General features: G+C 38.3%; 2 protein-coding genes across 2 annotated transcripts in view; one reads left to right on the top strand and one right to left on the bottom strand.

Annotated features, from left to right (window-relative positions):
• LOC109411435 (exostosin-1) overlaps positions 1 to 27,333 on the bottom strand; it is a 703,630-nt gene that overhangs the window by 180,108 nt on the left and 496,189 nt on the right. The window lies entirely within an intron of this gene.
• Positions 17,069 to 18,224, top strand: LOC115267757 (uncharacterized). The gene is made up of 2 exons (XM_029874995.2): positions 17,069 to 17,216; positions 17,269 to 18,224. The coding sequence occupies exons 1-2, from the start codon at positions 17,177 to 17,179 to the stop codon at positions 17,706 to 17,708; spliced, it is 480 nt and encodes a 159-aa protein (XP_029730855.1). The 5' UTR covers positions 17,069 to 17,176; the 3' UTR covers positions 17,709 to 18,224.

The raw sequence follows: 27,333 nt of genomic DNA, 5'->3' as shown, positions 1-27,333 counted from the left end.
ATGGCTATCAAATTATGGTAAGTTTAGTGTGTAATTCCGCCGCTATGTGGCGCTAGTGTGCATTTACAATGAAGTACTTTTACATGGTTTATCTCAAGATTCTGACCACCTAGAATGTTCGTGTCTTCAGCAATGATGATCAGAAGGGTTATGGCTATCAAATGGTGGTTAGTTTAGTGCGTAATTCCACCGCTATGTGGCCCTAGTGTGCATTTACAACGAAGTACTTTAACATGGTTTATCTCATGATTCTGACCACCTAGAATGTTCGTGTCTTCAGCAATGATGATCAGAAGGGTTATGGCTATCAAATGGTGGTAATTTTAGTGCGTAATTCCGCCGCTATGTGGCGCTAGTGTGCATTTACAACGAAGTACTTTGACATGGGTTATCTCATGATTCTGACCACCTAGACCTACCTGTGCGCCGACTATATTTTGCTCGGCGGCAACGTGAGGGCCATTTCTGGTCGGCGGCTGCGGCGTTACGCTGGTGGCAGCTTTCGGCGGCGTGAATCGGTGTGACCAAAATTTGACCATAATGTTACATTGACAAAGCAAACAAGTTATCATTACGCTCTAGAATTTGTAGTCTGAGCTATTTCATGACCATCGATGACATAAACTATTGATTGAATGAATACCTTTTGTAAGTACTGTTCAGATCCATCGCTGCGACCAGTGATTAGACCTATTGTGAAATTACCCGCATCCTTAATGTAGTTCATGTTGCAATACTGCTTTGCAATTGAAGGCAATACAATAGAGATTTTGCTACAGTTTTCGTTTCATTTATTTAGAGGGTAGGAATCTCGTTTCTTCAGGGAGGAATCTCAGAAGGAATTCCAGGAGGAACCTTGAAAGAAACTGGAGAAATCCATGAAGAAAATTCTGGGCTTATCTCTGCAGGAACTGCTGTATGAAATCCTGAAGGAACGACTGCAGAAATCTCTGGTGGTTCAAGAGTCTGTCTTAGAGAGATCCCTACAGAAACTTCTAAAGGAATTCATGATTGAAATTTTCGAGGAATTTCAGAAGGAAATCCAGGAGGACTCCATAAATGAATTCAAGAAGAAATCCTAAGGGATTTACAGCAGAAATCCTCGAAGGAATTCCAGCGGGAATTTCTGAGGGAATTCGAGAAGGAATCCTTTAAGCAAGGATTTCTAGGAGGAATCAACGAAAAATATCCAGGAGAAATTCCGAAAGATTTTCCAGCAGAAAACCTCAAAAGAATTCAAGTGGGAGTTTAGAAGAATATTAGAAAAAGAATCCCCAAAGGAATTCTAAGAGGAATCAACGAAAATTACCTTAGAGGTATTTCTGGAGGAATTCCAGGAGAAATCCCTGAGAGAATTCCAGTAGGAATCCCCGAAGGAATTTTTAGAGGAATCCCCGCAGGAATTCCAGAAAGAATCTTCGAAGGAATCTCCCAAGAAATTGCAGGAAAAATTTATGCAGAAAGAATTTCGGAAGAAATCTTCGAAGGAATTTCGAGCGGAATCCTCAAAGGTTTTTTAAGAGGAAATCCCCAAGAGGAATTTCCATAGGAAGTCAGAAGGAATCCCCGAAGAAATCCTTGAAGGAACTCTAGGAAGAATCCACGAATGCTAGAAAGTATTTCCGAAGGAATTCTTGGAGAAATCACCGAATAAATTCAGGAAGGAAACCCTGAAGGAAATCCATGAAGAATTTAAGGAATTCCAGGAGGAATCACCGAAAAAAATATAAAAAAAGAATCGCCACAGGAATTCCAAGAGGAAACTTCAAAGTTTTTCCAGGAGGAGTTTCCGTGTTAATTTTAGGAGGAATCCCCGACGGAATATCAGGAGGAATACCCGAAGAAATATCAAGAGGAAACTTTGAAGGAAGTCCAGCAGGAATCCACGAAGGAATTTCAAGGCAAATCCCCGAAGGAACTCTAAGAGGATACCCCGAAGGAGTTCCCGGTGGAATCCACGACGGAATATCAAAAGGAATCCCCGAAAGAATTTCAGGAGAAATCCATGAAGGAAGTCCAGGAGGAATCCCCAAAGAAATTCCAGAAAGAATTTTTCAAAGTAATTCGTGAAGGAATCCTCAAAAGACTTCTAGGAGGAACCATCGAAAAAAAAACTAGAGGAATCCTCGAGAAAATTTCATGAGGAACCCGTGGATAAAATTGAAAAGGAATCTTCGAAGGAATTTTAGGGGAAATCCCCAAAGGCATTTCAGGAGGAATCCCCGCAGGATTTTCAAGAGCAAATTCCGAAAATAATCCTGCATGAATCCCAAAGGAATTCCAGCAATTATCCACAAAGAAATTCCAGCAGGACTCCAGTGGGAACTTCCAAGGGAATTCGGGTAAGAATCTCCAAAGGATTTCAATAACGGATCAACGAAAAACTTCCTCTGAAAGAGTTCCAGGAGAAATCCTTGAGGGAATTCACCGAAGGAATTCCAAGAGGAATCTCCGAATGAATTCTATAAGAAATTCCCCAAGGAATTCCAGTAGGAAACCCCGAAGGAATTCTAGGTGGAATCCCCGGGGGAATTCAATGGAAAATTTCTGGAGCAATCTCCGAAGAAATTCGAAGAGGAATCACAACAGAACTCCCAAGAGGAAACTCCAAAGGAAATCCAGGAAAAACCTCCGAAGTAATTGCTGGAGGAGTTCCCGTAGAAATTCCAGGGGAATCCCCGAAATAATTTCAGAAGAAATCCCCAAAAGAACTCTAGGAAGAGACCCCGAAGGGATTCCAAAAGAAATCTCCGAAAGAATTGAAGGAGAAATCTCCGAAGGAATCCCTGAAGGAAGTCCAGAATGAATACTTCGACGGAATTCTAGGAGGATATCCTGAAGAAACTTCAAGAGAAATCTCCGAAGAAATTACAGGAGAAATCCCAGGGGGAAGAGGAAACCCCATAGGAATTTCAGAATAAATCTCCGAAGATACACTAGGAGAAATCCCCGAAGAAAATCCAGGAGGACTCCTGGAGGAATTCAATGAGGAATCCCTGGAGGAAATCAAGGAGGAATCTCCGTGGGAATTCTAAAAGAAATCATCGAGGAAATTCCAGGAGGAAACCCCGAAGGAATTTTAAGAGAAATCCACGCCAGCGTATCAGTAAAAACCCCCGAAAGAATTTCAAGAGGAATCCTTGAAGGAATGCAACATTAATTTTGTTTGTACACTGATCACCGGCGCGAAAAATAAGAACCGGCGGCGTGACAAACTGCGGCGTATGGCCTAGGTGATCAGAATCATGAGACAAACCATGTCAAAGTACTTCGTTTTAAATGCACACTGGCGCCACATATCGACGGAATTACGCACTAAAATTACCACCATTTGATAGCCATAGACCGCCTGATCAACATTGCCGAAGACACGAACTTTCTAGGTGGTCAGAATTATGAGATAAACCTTGTCAAAATACTTCGTTTTAAATGCACACTGGCGCCACATAGCGGCGGAATTACGCAGTATACTTAATACCATTTGATAGCCATAGACCGGGTGACCAACTTTGCCGAAGGCAAGAACTTTCTAGGTGGTCAGAATCATGAGATAACCCATGTAGAAGTACTTCGTTTTAAACGCACACTGGCGCCGCCTTGCGGCGGAATTACGCACCAAACTTACCACCGTTTGATAGCCATAGACCGTCTGATCAACTTTGCTGAAGACACGAACTTTCTAGGTGGTCAGAATCATGAGATAAACCATGTCAAAGTACTTCGTTTTGAATGCACACTGGCGCCACATAGCGGCGGAATTACGCACTAAACTTACCACCATTTGATAGCCATAGGTCCTCTGATCAACTTTGCTGAAGGTCTAAACTATGCAGGGGATACGGTTTTTGAGATACAGCTCAGAAAGTGATGAAGTCTTCAGGTGATGCCAAACTTTCTGGGGGTGCTGCAATATTCAACTGGGGTGTTGCAATACTAGGCGATGCGATTCCATATTTATGGCGGGTAGTGTATGTTCCCAACAAACGAACATAAAAAAAGAAATTCAAAATAGGCCAACTAACTAGTTAAAAGTTAAGTTATTTTTTGGTATATTGTTTTTTGTTTAATGAACTCTGATTTTTTTTAATGCTTTATCTTATTCTTATAATCGGAAGATAAACTGATCTAGATCAGCTAAAGCAGATCTAGACAAAATTCGTAGACGTAGAATGTAGTACCGACAAATTTAGAATACTTTTCCGAAGACAGCAACCGTAGCAGATGTGGAGCAAAGTCGTTAACGTGTAGTACCAACCAATCCAAAGATATTTGTGGAAGAATACAACCCTCTAGAATGCACATCGAGAATTCTAAAGAGTCATATAGAAAAATAAAACTTATCTAGATACATTACAGCTGATCTCAGTCAAAACCGAATACGTTGGAGTGTAGTATGTACCAATCCCGACCAACCTGATCAACTTTGCCGTAGACTGCAACTCTCTAGGATACATGTCGAGAATTCCAGAGAGTTACAGTAAAACCTCCATGAGTCGATATTGAAGAGACCATCGACTCAAGGAAATATCGAGTAGTGGAACAAAAATCCTTTGGGAAGCTTTTTGAAGGGACCATCATAGTAACCCAGAATTTTTTTTTCAGTATGGAAAAATTTACCTCCATGAGTCGATATCGAGTCAAGGAACATCGACTCATGGAGGTTCGACTGTATACAGAAAAATAAAACCTACAGGGGGTGGCCAAAATGTTTGGGATAGGCAACTTTTTTTCTCTCATAAAAAAGTTCAACATGGTGTAACTTTTCATAGAGTGCATCGAATATTCTCAAATTTTGACTGTTTATCAACCTATTATATGTGCATCAGTGGTACAATTTTGAGCTCGATTGGGTAATCTTTCGCAAAGCTATAACTGATCTGGTAAAACACTATTTTTAAGACTATCAATTTTTGAACTGTCATATCTCGGAGACCAGTGAACCGAATTGAATGAAATTTTGAGCGAATATCAACAACATAATAATGCTTGAAAATTCATCAGAACACAGATACTTTTTAAACGTTGAAAAAAGTTATGACGATTTGACATTTTCACCCATTTAGAGGAAAATGAGTCAAATTTACTATACTGCACAAAAACTACAAAATGTGTTCTTCATTAATTCAAATAGACTCTAATATATCTTTTTATAGATATCTTATGAACAGAAGTAGAAAATCTTTGGATATCAAAACCAAAATTTTATGACATTGATGTAAAAAAAATGCATTTTTTCGAAAAAGTTCCAAAAAGAGTCAATCTATCATAACTTTTTTCAACGTTTAAAAAGTACCCATGTTTTTAATGACTTTTGAGCATTAATATATCGTGGATAAAAGTTCAAAATTTCATTCAATTCGGTTCACTGGTCTCCAAGATGTGACAGCTCAAAAATTAGTAGTCTAAAAAATAGTGTTTTACCAGAACGGTTATAACTTCGCGAAAGATTAACCAATCGAGCTCAAAATTGTACCACTGATGCACATATAATAGGTTGATAAACAGTTAAAATTTGAGAATATTCGATGCACTCTATGAAAAGTTACAGCATGTTGAATTTTTTTTGTGAGAGAAAAAAAGTTGCCTATCCCAAACAATTTGGCCATCCCCTGTACATATTTAGATCAGTCACAGCAGATTCAGATAAAACCGGAGACGTGAAAGTGTAGTACTAACAAATTCAGTGAACTATGTAAATGACTGCTATCGTCTAGGATGCATATTTAGGATTCTAGAGTGTCATATTGAAAAACAGAAGTTATCTAGATAAATAACAGCAGATCTAGATCAGAACTAGAGACGTAAAAGTGAAGAACTAACTAATCCAGAGAACTTTGCCGAAGACCGCTACCCTCTAGGATGCCTTTTGAGAATTCTAGCGAATCATGTAGAAAAATAAACCTATCTAGATCAGTTACAGAAGTTCTAGATAAAACCCGGAGACGCAAAAGTGTAGTACCAACCAATTCAGTGAATTTTGTCGAAGGCTCCAACCCTCTAGGATGCATATAGAGTCATATAGAAAAATAGAACTTATCTAGATCATTTACAGCAGAAGCCACGTTTATTTGTAGCTAGGGATTTTCAAGATAGCTACGCAAATTTTGTACTACCTCTACATTAGACCATTTCTTTAAATTTATGAATTTATAGTCATTTTACGTTTTTACGACAATTAAAAAAAAACCAGCCGTACTCACGCTAGACTGGAAGAAAACGAGCATCCCTTGTAACATAATTTTTTGCAGAACATAAAAGTAGAAGTGTTGGGTCGGAACGGCTGGGAACGAGCCGTTCAAACTTTTAGTTTCCACTTTTATCTGATCACGGTATATTCAGTGTAAAAGAATAGCTTTGAAAAGATCATCATCTCATTGCTATCTAGTTGTTCACATAATGCACCGTACTTTCGATTCCGACATTTAGACACAAACTTTCCTCAACTTGAGTTCTTCTGACTAAAAATTGCATACGCTGTTTATATTTGTCAAAAATGTGAAATGACAAAAACCACCACCGCCATTGTGCCAAGAAAAAAAAACCAGACTGCCAGTCAGTCGGAATCCCTACCGCGCTCTGCTGGCTGTTCACTGCAAGCACTAGTTCACCAAGCAGACGCAGTTTCAGCTTTCTCTCCGGAACGGAAATGAGATTTTTCGAAGCATTTTCAGCATTTCGTTCCGGTTGACTGGAAGATGTCGTCGGGGAAAGGAAACGATATTATGTTTTTTTTTTTCTCTGTGAAATGGTTTTGAGATGAAGATACACACAAGAGTATGATCTGCCAAGTCAAATATGGATCTTGAAGTTGAAATTTTCAGTGGACAGGAAATTTGATATTGACTATTTTTTTTACTTAAACTCAATGGAATTCAAACATCACTAGTCTTAAACAGATGAACACCAGTAGGGAAAGCACTCTTACCGTAAGAACTCCCAACGTGCTAACACACAATTGCTTGGACTCACCTGAAAAGAAAAAGTGAAAGAACATTAGTTAAACACCGGTAGATTTCTGTTGATAGTTGTACAATGAAACAATAATCACATCGCAATCAAATCGATTGCTATACAATCATTCATTGCTTCTACTGGCGAGCGCCACCTTATTGTGTCACATGAGGCGACACCCAGAGTTTTTCGATCGGTATCAACACATAATTTCTAACACCCACCCACCCACAGCATTCGAAATCTGGTTATAACACCGCTGGGATGGGAGTAGGGTGACCCAACTTACACGTAAATGACAATAAATGAAAATGGCGAAAGTCTTAAACTTCGAACTTCACCTTCTGAAGTGTAAGTATTGATTGCAGTACCACTTTACGTTTACCAAAGCAACACTGCTTTTGAAAAGATCACTAAAGTTACATTAACCCTCTAATACCCAAATTTTTGATTTTGATCTAAATATCATTTTTCGTCATCTAAAATCGATTTAAACATGTTTTGGAAGATGATTCTTTTTAGTTCTCGATTTCGTGAATTTCAGTTTTGTTTTTTCGAATTTTTATTTTTGAACAGCCCCACACTTTTATATTTTTCCTGGAAGCCAATTTGGGGAACAGATTTTTTGAGATGAAAACATTTTGAGATTTTATGATTATTGTTGAAATATTATTTATTTAAATTTTTTTCACAGAAAATTTTATTTTCCGTGTATTTTTAAGGAAAAATTTTTTAGAGTGTATTTGATTCCCTTAAACTATTTAACAAGGATAGAATGATTTGGGAAAAATATAAAATATATTAATTGTAGCGATTCAATACAAAATAAACAATGACTTCTAAAAGGTGACTTAAACGTCAATTTTTTAATGATTTTTAAAAAATGTAAATACGCTTTAAAATACACCAAAAATCATTTTGAGATATACAATCCTAAATATCAGCCTGAGATAACAATCCTTAATATCAGCCAAAAATATAAAAAAAATAATTTCCAAGAAGCAAAAATTACAAAAATGCTCAAACTATACCCCGTCTAAAGGCGGGATTGAGTATTAGAGGACATGCTTTCCATTGGGTAAAGTTGGGAAATGAGCTCCACTCAAGATGATGTTGAAACATAGCCAGACCAGCTACATTAACACAAGGAACCAATGAGGTAGCTGCTTGGGAACACCATCTTCATTGTGTAAGTGTTGGTGATCCTATATTCTGATGATAACGGCATCTTTCCTGTTGTCATAAATCTAACCAATATGGGTAAACAATATAAAGTGATGATGCAATCGCTAGCCCATATGGCAGACGAACACGTTGGTGAGTAGATTGCCGAATGAGCTGATGAATTGTATGTTAATAACAGTGAAGTTGCCATTAGACCACCAAGCCTACGTAGTTCAGTGGATAAGTTATGATATTCCAGATTTTGCCCCAATTTTGGTCCACTCTAACAACGAATTAGTCAGTGGGAGGGAGCAATTCCGCTTGCTGCCGACAATGTGCCCAGCTATTGAACAATCGTCGTCACCTAAATCGACCAATTGTGGCACATGACAACCAATCTGCACCACAAATGGGTGGTGATGGTGAGAGAGCTTTGTTCGTTCGTTGGTTGGTTGGCTGCTGGCTATTGAAAGCGGGCTCGGGCTTCATTCGAACAGTTGCAGTGTTAAATGGCTGTCAATCATTTGCAATCGTCGTCGTCATCGTTGTCACACTCACCGACCGACCGTCAGCTGTGAGTTTCGATGATTGGAGATTACATCAATTATGACGGCGATGGTCGGTTCTCTATCAATCGATCTTTGTCTATCGATGAAAAATGATTGTCAGTCAATTGGATGCTACATGTGGAATTTGTAAACCGCGAATTTGAGCTATTGTTTAATGTACAGGTTTTGACGAACAGTTTCATGTTTATTGACTGAGATTTTCGAGCCCTGTTAAGGGTTGGTGTCACCAATATGGTCTTTCGGTAAATCCGAGTAAAAAATCTATTGCTGTTTTCACGGAGAAACGAAACCGTAATGGTGTTCGACTTTTGCGCCTGACTGAACAGGTAAAGTACGTTGGAGTCATTCTTGATTCCAAGCTTTCCTGGACACCTCATATTGAGTTCAGAATCAAGAAAGCTTGTATGGTCTTCGGGCAATGACGGCGAACCTTTGGCACAACTTGGGTTCTAAAACCCAATTATAACAAATAGATTTACACAACTGTTGTTCGGCCAATATTGGCCTATTGATGTCTTGTGTGGTGGCAGAAGGGCGAAGTGAGAACGATCCAATCAAAGTTAGGTCATCTCCAAAGGATGTGCTTAATGGCGATGTCTGGAGCGTTCTCTTCAACTTCCACGGCAGCGCTCGAAGAAGCACTTTCTTGCACTTACTGCCGATTACCCGGTTTACCAGAGGAAACTCCTGTGAACTGCAGTTCAAAACGCACCTCGTTGTTTCCATTTTTGGTGAATTGGGGCAAAGTTGGTGACTCCCTTCTCGAAGGTTGAGCAGGTGCTGGTGTTTATTCTCGTGAGCTGAGGCTGCATCAGTATTACTCACTTGGTAGACACTGCACCGTTTTTCAGGCCGAAATCGTTGCTCTTATGTGCGGAGTGTAATCAGCACTTCAACAACAAGTAATTGACACTTCTGTTCAGATATACAGACTGCTTTTAAAGCACTTGCTTCGGCCAACTCCAGGTCGAAGAGAGTTATCGCTTGTCGAACTCAAATCGAGGAGCTGAATTCAGTAAATGCTGTTCACCTTGTATGGATACCTGGTTATTTTTTCATCGCTGGAAATGAAATGACTGATGAGTTAGCTCGCACTGGAACATCACATGATTTCATTGGCCCTGAGCCAGCTATTCCGATATCGAAGTGTTGGATTAAGCTTCAGATTCACACCTGGGCTGTCACTCAACACAGACAATATTGGAATAGTTTGGAGTCATGTCGTCAAACCAAATTGTATAGTGCTGAGCCATCTCTACGGGTGGCGAAGTATCTAACTAATCTGTCTAAGCAGAATTGCAGCATGCTGGTCAAAGCATTGACTGGCCACTGCCGGCTCAGCTATCACATGGCGAATATTCAGCAAGCTGATTCATTTGCCTGTGATAGCTGTGAATCCGATTGTGGAACTTCGTATCATTTGATATGTAACTGTCCAGTTTTTGCGCAACTGCGTCTCCGAGTACTCGGTAAACACTTATTAAGTAAAACTAACTTCAGAAACCTGAAACTTCAGGACGTTCTGTTGATCTTGACCCGCTGTGGTAATGAGCTATAGGCTCTCTGTACGCGTTATGCGTTATCACAGTCAAGGGCGTAGCCAGCTTTTTGGTGAGGGGGGGGGGGGGGGTTTCAAGCACACTTAGCAATTTTGTACCTACTAGCTTTTATAACTAAACGCAACTCGATGAAATTGAATTTAATAACATTATATTCCTTAAGCATTATTTAATCCTCCATCTGTCACGCTGTTGTATTTTGTTCAATACGAAAAAAGCTCACCTGATCTACACAAATCAACGCTGATGCTGGTAGTGGTGACCAATTTTTGAAACATTAAGGATTTTTATTTACTCGTGCATTATTTTGTTCCGATTTTTATTTTGTTAATGTCTAAAAAACAATCGCTGTTCGCGAATTCCTGGTGTCGCTGTTGGAATTTCTCCTGAATGAATTCCTGGTGCAATTCCTACAGGAATGCCTGAAATGAGCCCTGTAGAGTCCCTGGAAGAATCCCTGGAAGATTTTTTGAAAGTATACGTGGAGGAATTCCTGCATAAATTATGGGAGGAATACCTAGAGAAATTTCTGAAGAGGTCTCATGAGAAAATCCTAGAAGAAATCCAAGATTCATTTCTGGGAGATTCCTTGGAAGAATTCTTGGAGAAATCCCTGAAGGAATTCCTGGGAAAATCTCTAGCGAGAATCATGGAAATACCTCTTAACAAATCCCGGGCGTAATTCCTGGAGGAATTCTTGGATAAGACCCAGACGGAATTTCTGGAGAAATTTCTTGGGTGAATTCTTGTAGCAACCCCTGGAAGAATTGCTAAAGAAATCTCCAGAGGAATTGTGGGAGGTATTGCTGCAGAAATTTCTGAAAAAATCTGTTGATGAAACCGTGGAGAAATTTCTGGAAGATTCCCTGAAGGAATCTCTGGGAATATCCCTGGAGATATTCGTGGAGGAATCCCTGGAGAAATTCCTAAAACAATTCCTGGAGGAATTTCTGGAGGAATGTCTGGAGCAATCCCTGAAAAGTTCCTGAAAGTATTCTTGGAGAATTTCCTGGAAGAATTTCTAAAGGTTTTCCTAGAGGAATTCCTGGAAGAATCCTGGATGGAACTTCTGCAGAATTTCCTGGAGGAATCTTCGAAGGATTTTCCGGAGGAATCCCTGCGCAAATCCCTGGAGAAATTCGTGGAGAAATCCCTGAAGCTATTCCTGATGCAATCTCAGGAGAAATTCCTGGAGGAATCCTTAGAGGAATAGCTAACATAATTTCTGAAGGATGTTCAGGAACAATTCCTGAAAAAATATTTGGAGGAGTTCCTGAATAAAATTCTGGAAGAGTTCCTTCATAAAATCCCGGAGTGTGTAGAATTAGTCTAAGTTAAAATTCACGAATAAAAAATAAATAAAATAAAATCCCGGAGAAAATCCCGAAGAAAATCCTGGAGGAATTCCTTAAGGTTTTCCTTAAGGAATAGCTGGAGGAATCATTGAAGGGATTTCTTGAGGAGTCTCAGGAGGAATTATTACAACAATTGCTGGATAAATTTCTGGGAGAATCTCTAGAGAAATCTTGGGAGAAATATCTAAAAAAAAACCATGAAAAATTCCTGGAAGAATTTCTAGTGAAATTTCAGGAAGAATTCCTGGAGAAATCCTTGGAAGAATTACTGAAGGAATCTCATTGGAAAAATTCGTTGAGAAATCCCTGGAAAAATCCCTGAAGAAGTAACTGCAAGAATTTTTAGCGGAATTCCTGGAAGAACACTTGCAGCAAGGACAAATCTCTAGAGGGATTCTTGAAAGAATTACTGGATGAATTTCAAGAGAAATCTCCAGAAGAATTTCCTGAAAAATTCCTGAAGGTATTCCTGGAAAATTTCCTGGAAGAATTTCTGAAGAAATCCCTGGTCGATTTCCTGGGGAAATTCTTACGGGAACTTCTGGAGGATTTTCTGGAAGAATCCCTGGGAAAATTTCTGTAAAAATTCGCGAAGAAATCGCTGGGGAAATCCCTTAAGCAATTCATGAAGAAATCTCAGGATAAATTCCAGAAAGAAGGTAGCGGGTATCCCTGAAAAATTCCTGAGGATATTCCTGGAGCATTTCCTGAAAGAATTTCTAAAAAAAAACCAGAAAATTTTCTGAATAAAATCCTGGAGAAATTGCTGATATAATTTCTATAGGATGTTCATAAGCAATTCCCGGATCAATTTCTAGAGAAACTCCTGGAGAAATTTGCCTTGGGCTGAAAATCTCATTAATAAAGATACCTAACCTAACCTGGAGAAATTCCTGAAGAAATTCTTGGGGTAATTCTTGGAGAATTTCCTGGAGGAGTTCCAGGAGAAATTCGTGGATGAAGTTTTGGATGAATGCCTGGAGGAATTATTGAAGGTTTTCCATTAGGAATTGCTGGAGGAATCCTTGAAGGAATCTCTGGAGGAATTCTTACAACAAAACAATAACTGGATAAATTTCAGGGGGAATCTCTAGAGGAATCCTAGGAGAAATATTTGAAAAAAATACCCTGAGAAATTCTCTGAAGAATTTCTAGAGAAATTTCTGCATGAATTCTTGGAGAAATCCTTGGAGGAATTTCTAAAGTAATCCCTGGGGAATCATTGGAGAAATTCGGGGTAAAATCCCTGAAGAAGTTCCTGGAGGAATTTTTAACGGAATCCCTGGAGGAATCCTTGCGCCAATTCCTGGAGGAAGATCTGGAAAAATTCTTGGAGGAATTTCGGGAAAAGTTTGAGAAAGTATTCCTAGAGAAGACAATTCTAACAAGGAAAAAATAGATAAAAGACTGTCAGGCTTACTACTGATATGTCTGTCTGGTTCAATGTTTGTTTTATTTTTTACCCTTTTATTCTCCCACTATTATTAACTTTAGTTCAAACTTTTTTTTTATTCAGAAGGACCCTGTTGAAATTGCCTGACTTTCCCTGTTGTGCAAGGGGTTTTCGTAAGGGGTAATAGGGTCTTGTACTATTTAGGCAGGTGTACCTATTTTGGGCACTTGCCGCTATAGAGTTAGGCACGCAAGCTTGCTATTTGATGAAAACATTCGCGAAATGATGCGATTTGCTTTCGACAACGAATACGTTTTCACCCATCCTCGCTTTATTCAATCAACCTCCCATACGAGTAGCACACGAACGGACTCAACACTGATCAGCATAGTTGACTCTTCCTTTTCGCCGTTGAGCCGTTGCGTTCTAGCCAAGCATATCTTTTCATCGCTTTCGATGCTTTTCGACAGCTTATCGCGAAGCATCGTTGGCTGGAAGCTTTATTAGTATGGTATCGGTACATGCGAATGTTGCTTCTGTGTGCGTGTCGAGCGTTCATGCCGTAGCTTCGCAAACCAACCTAGGGTCTGGGACCATTTGGGCAGGAGCACCTATTTTGGGCACACAGAAAAAAATATTCATGTAAAATTCAGCGAAAAATCATGCACATAAAGGGAATGCTAGAGTTAGTGCATATTTACATGAGATATCATGTAAAATTATGTTACGTTCGTGTAAATTTCCGCTAATAGTCGCGTAACCGGTTGGAGTCCATGATGGTTTACGCGATGGTTGGCGGAAATTTACACGATGGTAATGTAATTTTACATTATATATCATGTAAAAGTGCACTAACTCTGGCATTCCCTTTATGTGCATGATTTCTCGCTGAATTTTAATTACATATTTTTTTCTGTGCACTTGCTGCTGTAGCTCAGTCAATTTTCAGCCAATTGACTTAAATTTTGGAATACGGTAAGATACGCACAGTATCTAACCATGTACAAAATTTCATATCAATTGGTTTGAATTTGACTGAGTTATAGCAGCAAGTGCCCAAAATAGGTGCTCCTGCCCAAATAGTCCCAGACCCTCTTCGGTATGGTTCGGCTGTTCGGGCGAGTATGTGACGGCCCAGTCAGATGTGTGCAAAATCGTTTGTGATTTACATCATGTTCGTTTTGCCGCCTCTTTGCTGCTGGTCATCGCTGATCAGTGCACAGTTCAATCGCACGCGATAAATATACAGTTGATGAGTTGTGATGAGCACTAGTGAGGTGATTGTATCATTGTAGGCACGTACAGTATGTAACTTTGTACAAAAATTCAAATCAATCACTTTAAACTGTACCGAAATCCTATTTCCTTTCTATTTTTCGAAGGCGTCGGCGAGTCGCTGGCATCTCGATAAATAGTTATCCTCCCCTACTATCCCTTCCCATCCACATAACGTGTTTCTTATCGTTTCAGAGACCGATCAATGGCGGTTAAGCCTAGGCTTGTTAGCCAGGACACAGTGTAAATGCCTGTGCCCCATCTCGGAATCAAAAAGGCTCATTGAGTGACAAAATTTCTTAGCTACGTCACGTTGGTGTTTGAATATACTAAAACATTTACAATTACATCAACACATTTACAGGATCTACTCAAATACACTTACATAATCTGAATCTTGCCGCATCACTCGCTTATAGTGAATCCCCAATCAACCCATCCCAAATATCCAACTCCTTGACACCTATGTGGGCGCCGGTAAGTCGCTGGCCTTTCGTAAAGTAGGTGTCATATCATCACATCCTTCCCTATCCTCGTAACGGAGAAGATGGACGTGGCCAGCAATGGTAGTTCTCATGTCTTTTTTACATCAACCTCTGATTGGATAGCTGTTCCTTCATAAATAGCATTCCATAAGCAATTAAAATAGGAGTATTAAAGTTTTAATATGACAACTTCCAGTATACAATCTGCGAATCCACGCAACGCAACGCAACGCAAATTCAAATCAATCACTTTGAACTTGACTTAGTTATAGCGGCAAGTGCCCAAAATAGGTACACCTGCCTAAGACCCTAGGACCCTAGATTGTACTTTTTTGTTTTTTCCTCTGCAACCTTGAAGAATATTTTTTCATACAACTTACTGCATCTATCAAAGACATACTTTTCCTTTGCATGAAATAATCATCACTGGAATTCTGGGAAAATTAGCTGGAGGAATCCAGAGTCAGGAAGAACTCCGGCAGAAATCCTAGGCTAAATGCTAAAACGAATTAAAAATTTCAGAAAAATCTGCATGAATCTCCGATGCAAAACCATGGAAGAGTCTCTGGAAGAATTCAGGAGGAATCTCTGATGGAATCCTAAGAAAAATCTGTGGAGGATTTTTTCTAGAATTCCTGGAAGGAATCAATGAAAGAAGCTCTATCAGAAAATAAAAAAAAAAACCTAAAAGAATCCCGGAATGAAATTAGGATGAAATCCCGGGATAAATATCTTAACGAAGGCCAGGAGGAATCAATAAAGCAATCAGTGACGGAAACCGAAGAGAAATTTTTAGTTATTTTCGTAAAAATCAATGTTGAGATCCCGGAAGTAATCACAGTAGGAATGTCTGGAAAATCCTGGAGAAATCCGTGAAAGAACCATAGAAGGAACCTCTAAAAGAGACCAAGGAAGAATCGATGTAGAAATTCCAGGAGGAATCCCCATAGGAATCTCGGAAGGAATAACAGAAAGAAAATCTCAGGGGGTATCAATAAAATAATCCTGGGAGGAAAATCTAAAGGCAATCATAATGGACAGTAACTTCTAAAGAAATCCCGTGTGAAATAAACCAAGGCATCCTGGAAGGAATTCCTGGAAGAAGTCCGAATTTAATTTCGGGATAAATGCATGGAGCAATCCCTAACAGATTACTGAGGTAATCCTTGAAGAAATCCTTGAAGATTCACTATAGAAATTCAAGCAGATATCCCTGAAAGAAACGTAGTAGTAAATTTCTATAGGAATGTCTATAAGAAATCTCTCTGAAACGTTAACTAAACCCCTTGATGTGTGTTAATTTTATTGGAGCTTGACTTTTGGTAAAAATGTTATCGTGAGGTGTCTTGGGAAACTTCATTGAGATTTTTTTTTTGTGAATGACTTCAAAAATTGTTTTGAAACTGGTTCATCAAATCCATTGGGGCGATCTTTTAAAATACATTAATAAATAATTTCGTTTTTTTTATCGAGAATTGCTAACGTAATTTTACTTTTTATTTTTTTTAAATTTATTTTTATTTTTTTACTTAACCACGTCTTTTGATTTTTTAAGCAATTACTTTGAAATTTCCAAATTTCATTCAGAAATTTCGTGTCCTTCGAGAACTTCCAAGACAATTTGTTTGGGAATTAAGAAAAAACCTATCAGAATTACTGAGAGAAATGCCGAAGGAGTTACCAATTCAATTTGCAAAGGAATCGTCAAAGCAATTCAAGAAATTTCCGAAGAAATTTACAAAATTGTTTCCACTTCTTGGTATGACTTCCCAACTGTGATGAAGCCTTCACCTCAACTTAGTATTCTATAAGCACTTCCACAGATATTAACTGAGAGCTTTCTCTTTCAACGACCGTGTTTCTTAGGCATATCCCTATAATAAAGGTAAGGCATCTTATATCTTATGGCGTAATGAATTCTAAAAATATATCCTAAAATTGGTAGACATCTGATACCTACTTACTACATAAAGCTCAGCTCAAACTATCTTCCAGACCCAAACCCATCCCGTTCGTTGAACTTCCAGGCATGTGCCAAAATTAAGCATGGCCTGTTTACAGAGTCTGGCCTTCAACGAAAAAAAAGGACAACCGATAGCCGAAAAAGCACACACCTCCTGAGAATTTTTATGCAAAACAAATAGCCAAAAGCGATCACCGACTAAGTCTGCTCCATTCCCGATATTGCCGACTGAAATGATCTCAACTAAACGCCAATATTTGCTAATCTATCAGCCAGCACAGCCGAATGGAGGAGCTTAGATGGTGCACTTGCCGGGTACGGAGAAGCCCGGTTTGCAATAATGTCTCGCTATATATAGAGCAGGTCGATTGCAGTTGAAATCAGTTCAAGTTCAGGTGCCATCCTCATCTAACATTTTTTCGGGTTCCGTTTTTAGTCTGGTGAACGATTCCAATTTTCAAAATGAAAAGCTTAATCATTGCGCTGTGCTGCATTGCAACCGGTAAGATTTTGACGGTTTAGACATTTCCAGAATTAAAGACTTGATATTACAGCTCTCGCCGATGTCAGCGAGCTGCTCCACCAACCCGTTGCCCACCATCTAGAAGAGCACCACCAACAGGACGCTGCTCACCCGGTGGAGCACCACTCCGAGGCCATCCACGTGGAAAAACACATCACCTTCGATTTCGGCATAGAAAACGAGGGAGTTGAAATCGTTGAAGCCATCGAGGTGCTTCCAGTCCAAGCCCACGTCGATGTGAAAGGAGTTCAGCTTACCGAAGAGCACAAGGACTACCAGGCTCCGTACAGTTACGAGAAGCCAACGGTCCAACTGGATTACGTACCTCCGGTTGTGCCAGAACCGACCCAGGAAGTGGAGGTCCCGATTTTCAAGGAACAACCGCTCACCAACAACTATCTGCCACCGAAGTACACAGAGAGTAATCTGGCTAAGCGTCACATCAAGTACATCGTTCGCCGTCGAGTTTAAGAAGTGGATGGGATAGTCTAACGAATGAAAACGCAATTTTTATTTTGACCAAAATGAAACCACTTGTGAATCTATTTAAGTTAGAAATGCAATAAAATGCGAAGTTCGTAGCAGAATTTCTGCTCCGCATCGGTAACAGCAAAAAAAAAGAATTTAATTAATTTGTTCATCAGCTTTGGCGCCAATATTCTTCGAAACATCACACTACTGCACGTGACCGGAACACATATTTGTCTACAGCCAAAAGCGTAGCCAGGAATTTTCACTGGGTTGTAATCAACATGTTACGCAGTAACACGTGGATGGCATTAAAACAACAATTTTCAGTTTTAATAGTTCTGTTTCATACAATTACTAGAAATACTCCTTTTAAAACTAATCCCTATTTGGTTCAAATTTCTGTGATGGTATAGAAAAAGGAGTTGTAAACATTGAAAACATAATTTGCAAAATCATTCATGCATTTTCCTTAGAATTCCTACCAGGTTTCATCTTGTAATTCCTCTCGAGAATCCAGCAAGGATAAATCCCAGAATGTCTCCTGGAATTTCTTCCAGCAGGATTCTTCATGTCATCCCGAAATATTTTTTAAAGGTTCCCTCCAGGAATTCCTGTCTGGATTCTTTCAGACGTCGCTATTCTTAAAAATATTTGTTCAGAGATTCTCTCAGGGATTTAATAAATAATTTGATCAATAAATTCTCACGAGATTCCTTTTGGGATTTCTCCCAGGATTTCTTTACAAATGGTTTCTAGGTTTCCAACAAGGAATCCTCCTGGGGTTCCATCAGGAATTCCACGTGAGATTCCTTCAGAGATTTCGCACGAAATTTCTTCACCGATTTCTCAGGTTCTTTAAGGGATGCATTCTTGCAATTATCCTGGATTTATTTCATGGGATTCTCCCCGGGCTTTCTTTTGGGATTCTTTCTGGTATTCCTCCATTTGTCCTTCCTAATGGGACCGTTATAATCCAGGAGGATTGCTTTGGGATTTTCTCCAGAGATTCCTTCAGTGATATTTTTGGCACTCTCGCATTCTTTCATTGATACTTTTCACTCAGGATTCCCTAAGAGATTTCTCCCTGGATTGTTTTAAGATTCTTTCACAGATTACTCCAGAGATTACATCAAGCATTCTTGTAGGATTATTTTTTGATTTCCTCCCAGAATTCCTTTATTGATACCTCCCGAGATTTTTGGATTGATTTTCACCGTTCCTGTAGTATTCCTCCCAAAATTCATTCAGACATTCTTTCAAAGAATGTGTACGGGATTCCTTAAAGATTTCTTCCGGGACTTCTCCCGACATTTCTCATTGATTCCTCCCAGAATCCTTCAGAGTTTTCTCCCGGAACTCCTTCTAACATTCCACAGTGGGAAAAATCGACCCAAAAAACGGATCTTTTAACGCCGCTGGTTTCGGTACGTGAAGTTGACCATTTCTGACGTAAAAAATACGAGAAATCGATTGGTGCTAAATTCATTCACCGCACGGCACGGGAAGTGGTCCATTTTGCCCCATTTTGCCCTTTTTTTCATACAGTAAGAGAATCAAAATGTACTTTCAAACAACAAGCACGACTGTAGATCGTTGAAAATAGCTACAGGTGTAATAAGTGGTTCATAGCAATCATTAAAATACATGGAAGATCTTATAAATTGCTTATTTTGCCCCATATGCCCCAACAACTGCCGAAAATTCACACTTTTACTTAACTATGAATGGATTTTTAATGTTACTGATTTGAAGTTGATTTTTTTGGCATTAATAAAAAGCGCTATATCTATTATCACCAGAATCATCTTTGGGAGTTGTCCAATTTGCCCCATTTTGCCCTATTTGTATAGAAAAAGGAGATTTAAAATGTATAAATAAGAAACAGATATTGTTGGGAAAGGTTAAGGAACAATTGGCAGCTAAGAGTAATCATGCGCGTATATAAAAGATCTTTTCCCTATTTTACCCTACATGCCCCAAAACCTGCTGGATAATAACATATTTTGTATGGTTTTTTAATGTCACTGGTTGCAAAACATGAATGCGATAATTTTTGACATATACAAATGCGGTTTATCGTTTAATACTAGAATCATTTCGTGAATGGTACAAACAGCTGTCCATTTTACCCCAATTTACTCTGATTTTTTTGTTATGTAATGAATTTATAATTAATTGAATTATTATCCCTTATTTTCATTGGTGCTGAAACCAATGTAATCGAAAATATGTAATCTTATATGACTTTTTCTATAACTTCAGCCTTTAATGGGGAATTAAGGGTAAAATAAACATTTGATAAAATGTGTCAAATATGAACAAAACTGATTAAATAGGCCGTCTTAAAGTACCAATACGTATATATTAAAGATGCTACGTTTAATCAGTTTTGTGTATGTTTGACACATAATAAGATTAAGATTAATGCTTTTTATGCCCCCAATTCCCCACCAAAAGCAAGAATTAGAAAAAAGTAAAATAGTTTACCTGTCCTTTTGATTACATTGGTTTCAGTACCAGAAGTCGATTAATTCGGACATAAGCAAACACGAGAAATCAATTTATTCATGAGACGACAAAAAATCAGGACAAATTGGGGTAAAATGGGCATCTATTTGTATCTTTCCGTGAATGATTCTAAAGCTTATCGATAAACTGTATTTGTGTGTATCAAAAATAATCAAAGACTTCATGTTGCAACCATGATGTAGGGTGATGTTACAAAACAATACAAAAAATGTGATCATCCAGTAGTTTTAGGGGCCTGTAGGGTAAAATAGGGAAAATATATTTCATATATACGCGTGATAGCTGATAGCTTCCAATTGGACCTAAAACTAATTTCAACGTTTCTTAGCAGTATCTGTTTCTTATTAGTACATTTTAAATCTCCTTTTTCTATGAAAATAGGGCAAAATGGGGCAAATTGGACAACTCCCGAAGATGATTCTGGTGATAATAGATTCAGTGCATTTTGTTTATGCCAAAAAAATCTACTTCAAATCAGTAACATTAAAAATCCATTCATAATTAGGTAAAAGTGTGAATTTTCGGCAGTTGTTGGGGCATATGGGGCAAAATAAGCAATTTAAAGGATCTTCCATGTATTTTAATGATAGATATGAACCTCCAATTACACCTGCAGCTATTTTCAACAATCTACAGTCGTGCTTGTTGTTTGAAAGTACATTTTGATTCTCTTATTGTATGAAAAAAGGGCAAAATGGGGCAAAATAGACCACTTCCCGTGCCGTGCGGTGAATGAATTTAGCACCAATCGATTTCTCGTATTTTTTTACGTCAGAAATGGTCAACTTCATGTACCGAAACCAGCGGCGTTAAAAGATCCGTTTTTTGGGTCGATTTTTCCCACTGTGCATTCTTTCAGATTTTCCTGCCGAGGTTTTCCTCTGGACTCTGGACTTCCTGGGCAACCGTCAGCGATTATCCCCAGGATTCTTTCAAGCATTCCTGTATTGTTTATTGCAGAGTTTTCTGCAGGGATTTCTCCTAGGATTCTTTAAGAAATTCCTGTCCAACATTCCTGCAATATAATTTCTTAAATTTTCTATTAGTTTTTTATTCTGAAATCTTCTAGGATTTTTCCCGAATTATTCTCGAGATTGCGTCAAGGATTTCTCCAGGATTCTTTCTGGGTTTTCTCCCAGAATTCCTCTTGGGATTTATTTAGAAATTCCTTCCAGGATTGCTTCCGAGATTTCTTCAGGAGTTCTTCCTAAGATTTCATCATTGATTTCTCCCAAATTTCCTTCCAGTTCAAGGATTTCTTCAAGAATTCTTCCTTGAAATTCTTGAGGGATTCCACCATGACTCTTCCAGAGATCTTTCTCCCGGTATGCTATACTTCAGCGATTTCAGGGATCACTACAAGAATCATTCAGGGATTTATGCTGCGATTTCTGCAAAGTTATTCCTGTGTTTTCTCCCGGAATTCCTCCAGGGACTTTTTTCCAGCTGGCTTCACGGATTTCTTCCAAAATTATCACAGAATTTTTTCCCACGATTTCTTCATCAAGTCCTCCCGGAATTTTATAATTGATTTTTCTGGTTTCCTTTAGGAATTACTTTAGAGATTCTTTCATGGATTTCTTTAAAAATTCCACCGGGTTTTCGTTAAGGATTTGTGCCGGCATTCCCTAACTGATGTCTCCTGGAATTTCTTTAGGGATTTCTCCTGCGTTTATTTTGGGTTTCCTTCAGAGATTTCTTCCGTTATTCCTGCATTGATTTTTCCCGCATTTCTTTAAGGGATTTTATCCAAGATTTCTACAGTGTTTTCTTACTTTTCAACAGGGAATTCTTTTGAGATTATCCTAATGAATTCTTCAGGAAACCTTTTTTTCTGGTTTTGTTTTAGCGATTGCTCCGAAATTCTCTCAGGTAGGCACTTCTCTAGAGATTCTTTTAGGGGTTGCTCCAGGATTATTTCTTGGATTGCCTTCGATGGCTTTAAATTTTCTGCCAATATTCCTTCAGGAATCCCTTACTAAAATCATTACCTCCCAGGGTTCCAAAGGGTTTTCTCCAAGATTTCTCGGATGGATTACTCCTGCGATTGTTTCTGTTATTCCTCCTAGAGTTTCTCCCTATTTTTTTCTGAGACTGGATTACTCCAGACTATATGCCTGGAATACCAGCAAAGACTACTCCATGTGAGGAAGAAGGGGATTCTTCGATGATGTAACGAGTTATGTGTTAGCTATGAAAAAAATATGCTTCAGAAGGCGGAGAATGTAAAAAAAAATCGCTTCGTTATTTATGGATTCTTTTTTACGAAAAAATAAACTGGGCCGACAAGGATTCCAACTCAGACAATCTTAGCTTAATCTTACCGAATAAATAAGTGTGAACTGGAAGCGTTAAAGAAAAATAAGGTAAATTCAAAATTCAAGGGACTTTCCACATCATGTGTACCCAGTCCACCGCATTTTATTGAGCATCACTGATTCTGACCAAATTTTGGCGGAATGTTTGTTGAAATGGAGGAAGAGAAAATCCAGTTTTTGGTTGCAATCGGATCACCCCTCGGCTGACCTTCGGCTCTTTGGAAGAAAATTTTCCAAGGAATCCAGAATTTGTTTATAAACAGTGTTGCTGAACATGATATTTTTCAATTTTAAAATATAAATTCGGATTTTGAATAACTATATTTTGATTTAAAAATTTGGAAAATACAGTATTTCTAAGCTTATAACAGGTTTTTTTTATATCAATTTACAAATTCGCTTAGAAAGTATTCTTTGATGCAGTTAAAAGGTGATTTGGACCATTTATACAAAGATTACCAGAGAACAATGTGAAAATGTAACAGTGTTGCCAGTTTATCGATTATGAGTAATGAATAAGAATAAATTATTTAAGTTTAAAATGTGTCTTTCAAGATCCTCATTTTAATTGCCGTACTACCTATTATTATTAACTATTCCATCCATATTTATGGAAGTGTTGTTAGATAGAGTAATGATATTGCCATGAGCTGAATAACATAATAAGTTTTGTATCAAATCCATTCACATGAAATCAGGTACCATTTGCTTTGGGCTGATTAAGACTACGATAAATAATAGAATATGGAAAAGAAAATATGACAGTGTTGCCAGTTCATCAAATATGGGCAAATTTCTGATAAAATAAATAAATATATGTATATTCAAACAAGACTAACATCTAGTTGGCAATTCTCCAATGTCCAATCGTAAAGTTTTTGGGTTTCTGGATAGTGACACCTTACAAGCTCGATCGGGTTGCTCGTTTTTTCATTGTGCCACCTAATCCATCGCTCGTTTCTTTTCAATGTGCTGTAGCGGAATAATTCCACTCTGCGGAAACTCCGAAATATTTTTCGTGAAACTTTTACTCGGAAACTCACTTTTGAGTTCTTGTTTGCATCTTCTCTCATTCGCTCTCTTTATGGTTGTCATAAAACGAAGAGCAAAACATCCCTGCTTTGGCAGATCGATGCGGGAAGCCAATACTAAGTAAGTGGCATAGTACCGAAAGTTGAGTAATTTGAATTGATAGTTGAGTAAAAAATTCGACTCTAAGTACTTCGTCTGCATGCGAGTTAATGAAAATCCCCACCTCAACATCGACTTTATCAACTCTAGCTTCTAGGCTTCTAGCACGTACCCTCGGAGTTGGATGGATTGAACTTGTAACTTTTTAAAGTTATAATAGCAACATCGCATGCCAAGGCTTTACCGTAATTCTGAATCAAGAATGAATCTCAGTAAACATTTAGATCTACCACTGCCCTTATTAAAGGTTTGTCCGGAGAATAAAAAGTTGCACACCAAACGAAAACTAACGAGGCTCAGTGACGCCAAATATAATAGAATTATAAAAATACGGAATTTATTACGCCTTTCTTAATAATTTGATTAGATACAAAAGTTCTCATCTAATTGAGATTATTACAATAAAACTAAAATGTTTAGCAATACTTTTGTCAACGATAATGTTGAAATAGATAGAATGTTAATCTAAAAAAGGATCTTAATACAAACATTTACATTTTAACAATTTAATTTCATCCATTCCGTGTGGAGCGAACCTGGTGTGATGGTTAAAGGTAGTGACTATCACGCCGCGGACCTGGGATCGAATCCCACTCCCGACAAACTCGCTAAGTGTGAGTTTTTCCTTCGGAAGGGAAATAAAGCGTGGGTCCCGAGATGAACTAGCCTAGGGCCAAACATCTCGTTGATACAGACAAAAAATATTATCCATTCCAATAAATCCATAATTGATAAACTGGCAACACTGTTGCCATGTTGTATTTTTTTACATAATTTCTTGACCTTAATCAGTCTAAATCACTTTTAAATTACATCGAAGTTTGCTTTTTTAAGAAAATTTTGTTAATTGCACGTGATATTACGGCCCAAAAGACGTCGGGGAGTTATGCTTTTTAGATTGGAAAATGCCTGACAAACACAATGGAATCAATATTTTAAAAATCAAAATATACTCATTCGAAAAAAAGCGATTTTACATTTCAAAATAAAAAATAACATGTTTGGATACACTGTATCAAAAAAATAATATTTTTTCTGGATTTCTCGGACAACTTTCTTCCAAACAGCCGGAGGTCAAATATGTGTATATTATAAGTTCAAAGATATTAATTAAAAAAAAAGAGAAAAAAACTTCGATTTTCTTGAATAGATCAAGACGAGGGATGCTGCCACGGGTAAAGAGGTAATCCGATCGGAACCAAAATTTGGATTCTTTTTTCCTTCGTTTAAACAATCATTCCAAAAAGATACTAGTGGAATATTATAAACATTTTCGTAGTGAACCTTATGTAATCTGGCAATCATTTCTCTATTATGTTTGAGTGGTTGGCATCTCTCCCACATGTTTAGAATTGAGATGGATAGAAGCAAAGTGGTGTAGGTAGGTGACAAAAACTCACTTTCTAATAAATGGAGTTAAAAGTTTTTCATTAATTTTTCGTCCCATGGAATTTCAAGAGACCCAATTTTCTCCGATTTATTGTCAATTTTCTAATCATCGTAAAAATAATCATATAAAAGTTTCGGAGAGCTTGAAATATTTTTTTTTATATGCTCAGTTTAAAATCGACAAAGTGGTCACACACCCTTTCGCATCTGAGCCTCTCATTTAGAATTTTTGTGTGGTGTTGTAAATCTGATTTATTTTTCACTTTATGGGTGAAAACGCCAAACCGGTATGTATAACTTCATTTGTTGTAAGATAATATTACATTGTATATTTAACATCGAATCATGGATCAAAATTTTGTTAATGAATTCTCAAAATTTCATTAGATTCGAATCACTGGTTTCGGAGATATGACCAAGTAAGGCAAGTAGACAGATGCAAAGGATGGGGGGGTAAGAGATATTTCAAGGGAGTTTTTAGGAGGGGGGGTCAGTGGTGTTTCCAGGCGTTTCAGGGCGTTTCAGGAGGTTTCAGAGGGCTTTTCGGGGGTTTCTACCCAAGTAACCACAAGCATTATATCATTGCACGAATTAGACTGAATATCAACCTTTGCAATGCAAAATGCAGTAATTCCACACTTCTCATGCAATAATCCTTTAGATTGACATTATCAATGTATTGATGCATTACATTTTTTCTTTACATTAGGGTGCATTAAAAGGTGATATACGATAATTCAATAATTCAACACTGCAAAAACTGAATAAATGCAATGTACAAACTAGCAAAGGTTGCTCTAACAATACAATTATAAAAGCTTGACTCTAATGGTAAACAAATGAAATCAAAAAGAGTGAACAACTTTACGGTCAACTCTAGCGGTTTTCAACACTTCTGGTTCGGCTCCCGATCAACTTAATCTCCGTTTGAAGCGGTTTGAACCACCGATCCACGCCTTTCTTCAGCAAAACCTTTTTAGAGATGACTTTTCTCTTTTCTGTTACCTGCTATCGCATGCAAATAATGCTGGAAACCCCAATTAGCATATGAGTTGTGTGCGAGAGGTGTTTTAATTTTCTTATTTTGAATAAATATATTCTAAAATGCATTATGTATTTTTCAGTGATTTATCAGAATGTAATTACAGGGATTCTATTACATATGACATAGTCGTTTTGCCCTCTACAGCAATGATTGAGACAGAAGAACAGTTTCCTTTTAGTTAACGAAATATCTGTTGTTATCACTGCAGCAGAAACAGTCCAAGGCGACAGCACGTATGGAACTCATCTAGCGGTCTTCAACACTTCTGGTTCGACTCCCGACCCGGCAACAAAAAAAATGATGGTTAGAACATTCATGTGTGGGGCATAAGTACCGTCGATAACGAAACGGTGCTAAAAATAGATTTTTGTTTTGGTTTTTCATGTTGCACGTATTGAGCATGTGCAAATGCAAATGTACAGCACATGCATTTATGTCACTTTAGCAATGGCTGTCAACGTGCTGCAATATGTGGCACTAATCTGATTTTAGTGGGGCCCTTTTCGACTTTAATATTGCTTCAATGAGGTGTATAAAGTAATGCAGCATTATATACACAATTTTAAATATGAATATATGGCAAAATTGGTGCACTTCTATACGGCTTCGTGGTTACTTGGGTAGGCTCTCAGGCGAATTTTACGGGGTTTTCAGAGGCGTTTCAAGACGTTTCAATGCGTTTCAAGTTATTTCAGGAGGTTTCAGTGACGTTCTGGGAACTTTATAGGCTCTCAGGTGAGTTTTTGGGAATTTAGAGACGTTTTAAAGCGTTTCAATGCGTTTCAGAACCTTTGAAGGTGTTTTGGGGAGCTTGGGGAGTTAACCTGGTTTCAGAGGCGCTCCAAAGCGTTTCAAGGCGTTTAAGGGCGTTTGGGGAGGTATCGGAGGGTTTTGGGGGGCTTCAGAGGCTCTCGAAGCGTTCGTTGTAATGCAGTTCAGGGCTTTTAGGGAGTTTCCGGGGGATTTAGGAGGCGGGTGAACTTCACGGAGGTTTCATGGGGGTTTCAGAGGCGTTGCAAAGTGTTTTAAAGCGTTGCAAAGGTGCATTCAGGGAGTGTCAGAGGTTTCCGGGAGGCTTCTGAGGCTCGCAGGTGCATTTCACGGATGTTTCAGAGGCCCTTAGATGCGTTTCAATGTGTTCAGGGCGTTTTAG

This window comes from Aedes albopictus, chromosome 3 (genome assembly GCF_035046485.1).
Source record: "Aedes albopictus strain Foshan chromosome 3, AalbF5, whole genome shotgun sequence".
Classification (NCBI taxonomy): Eukaryota; Metazoa; Arthropoda; class Insecta; order Diptera; family Culicidae; genus Aedes; species Aedes albopictus.
This window is presented reverse-complemented; position numbering and strand designations above follow the sequence as displayed.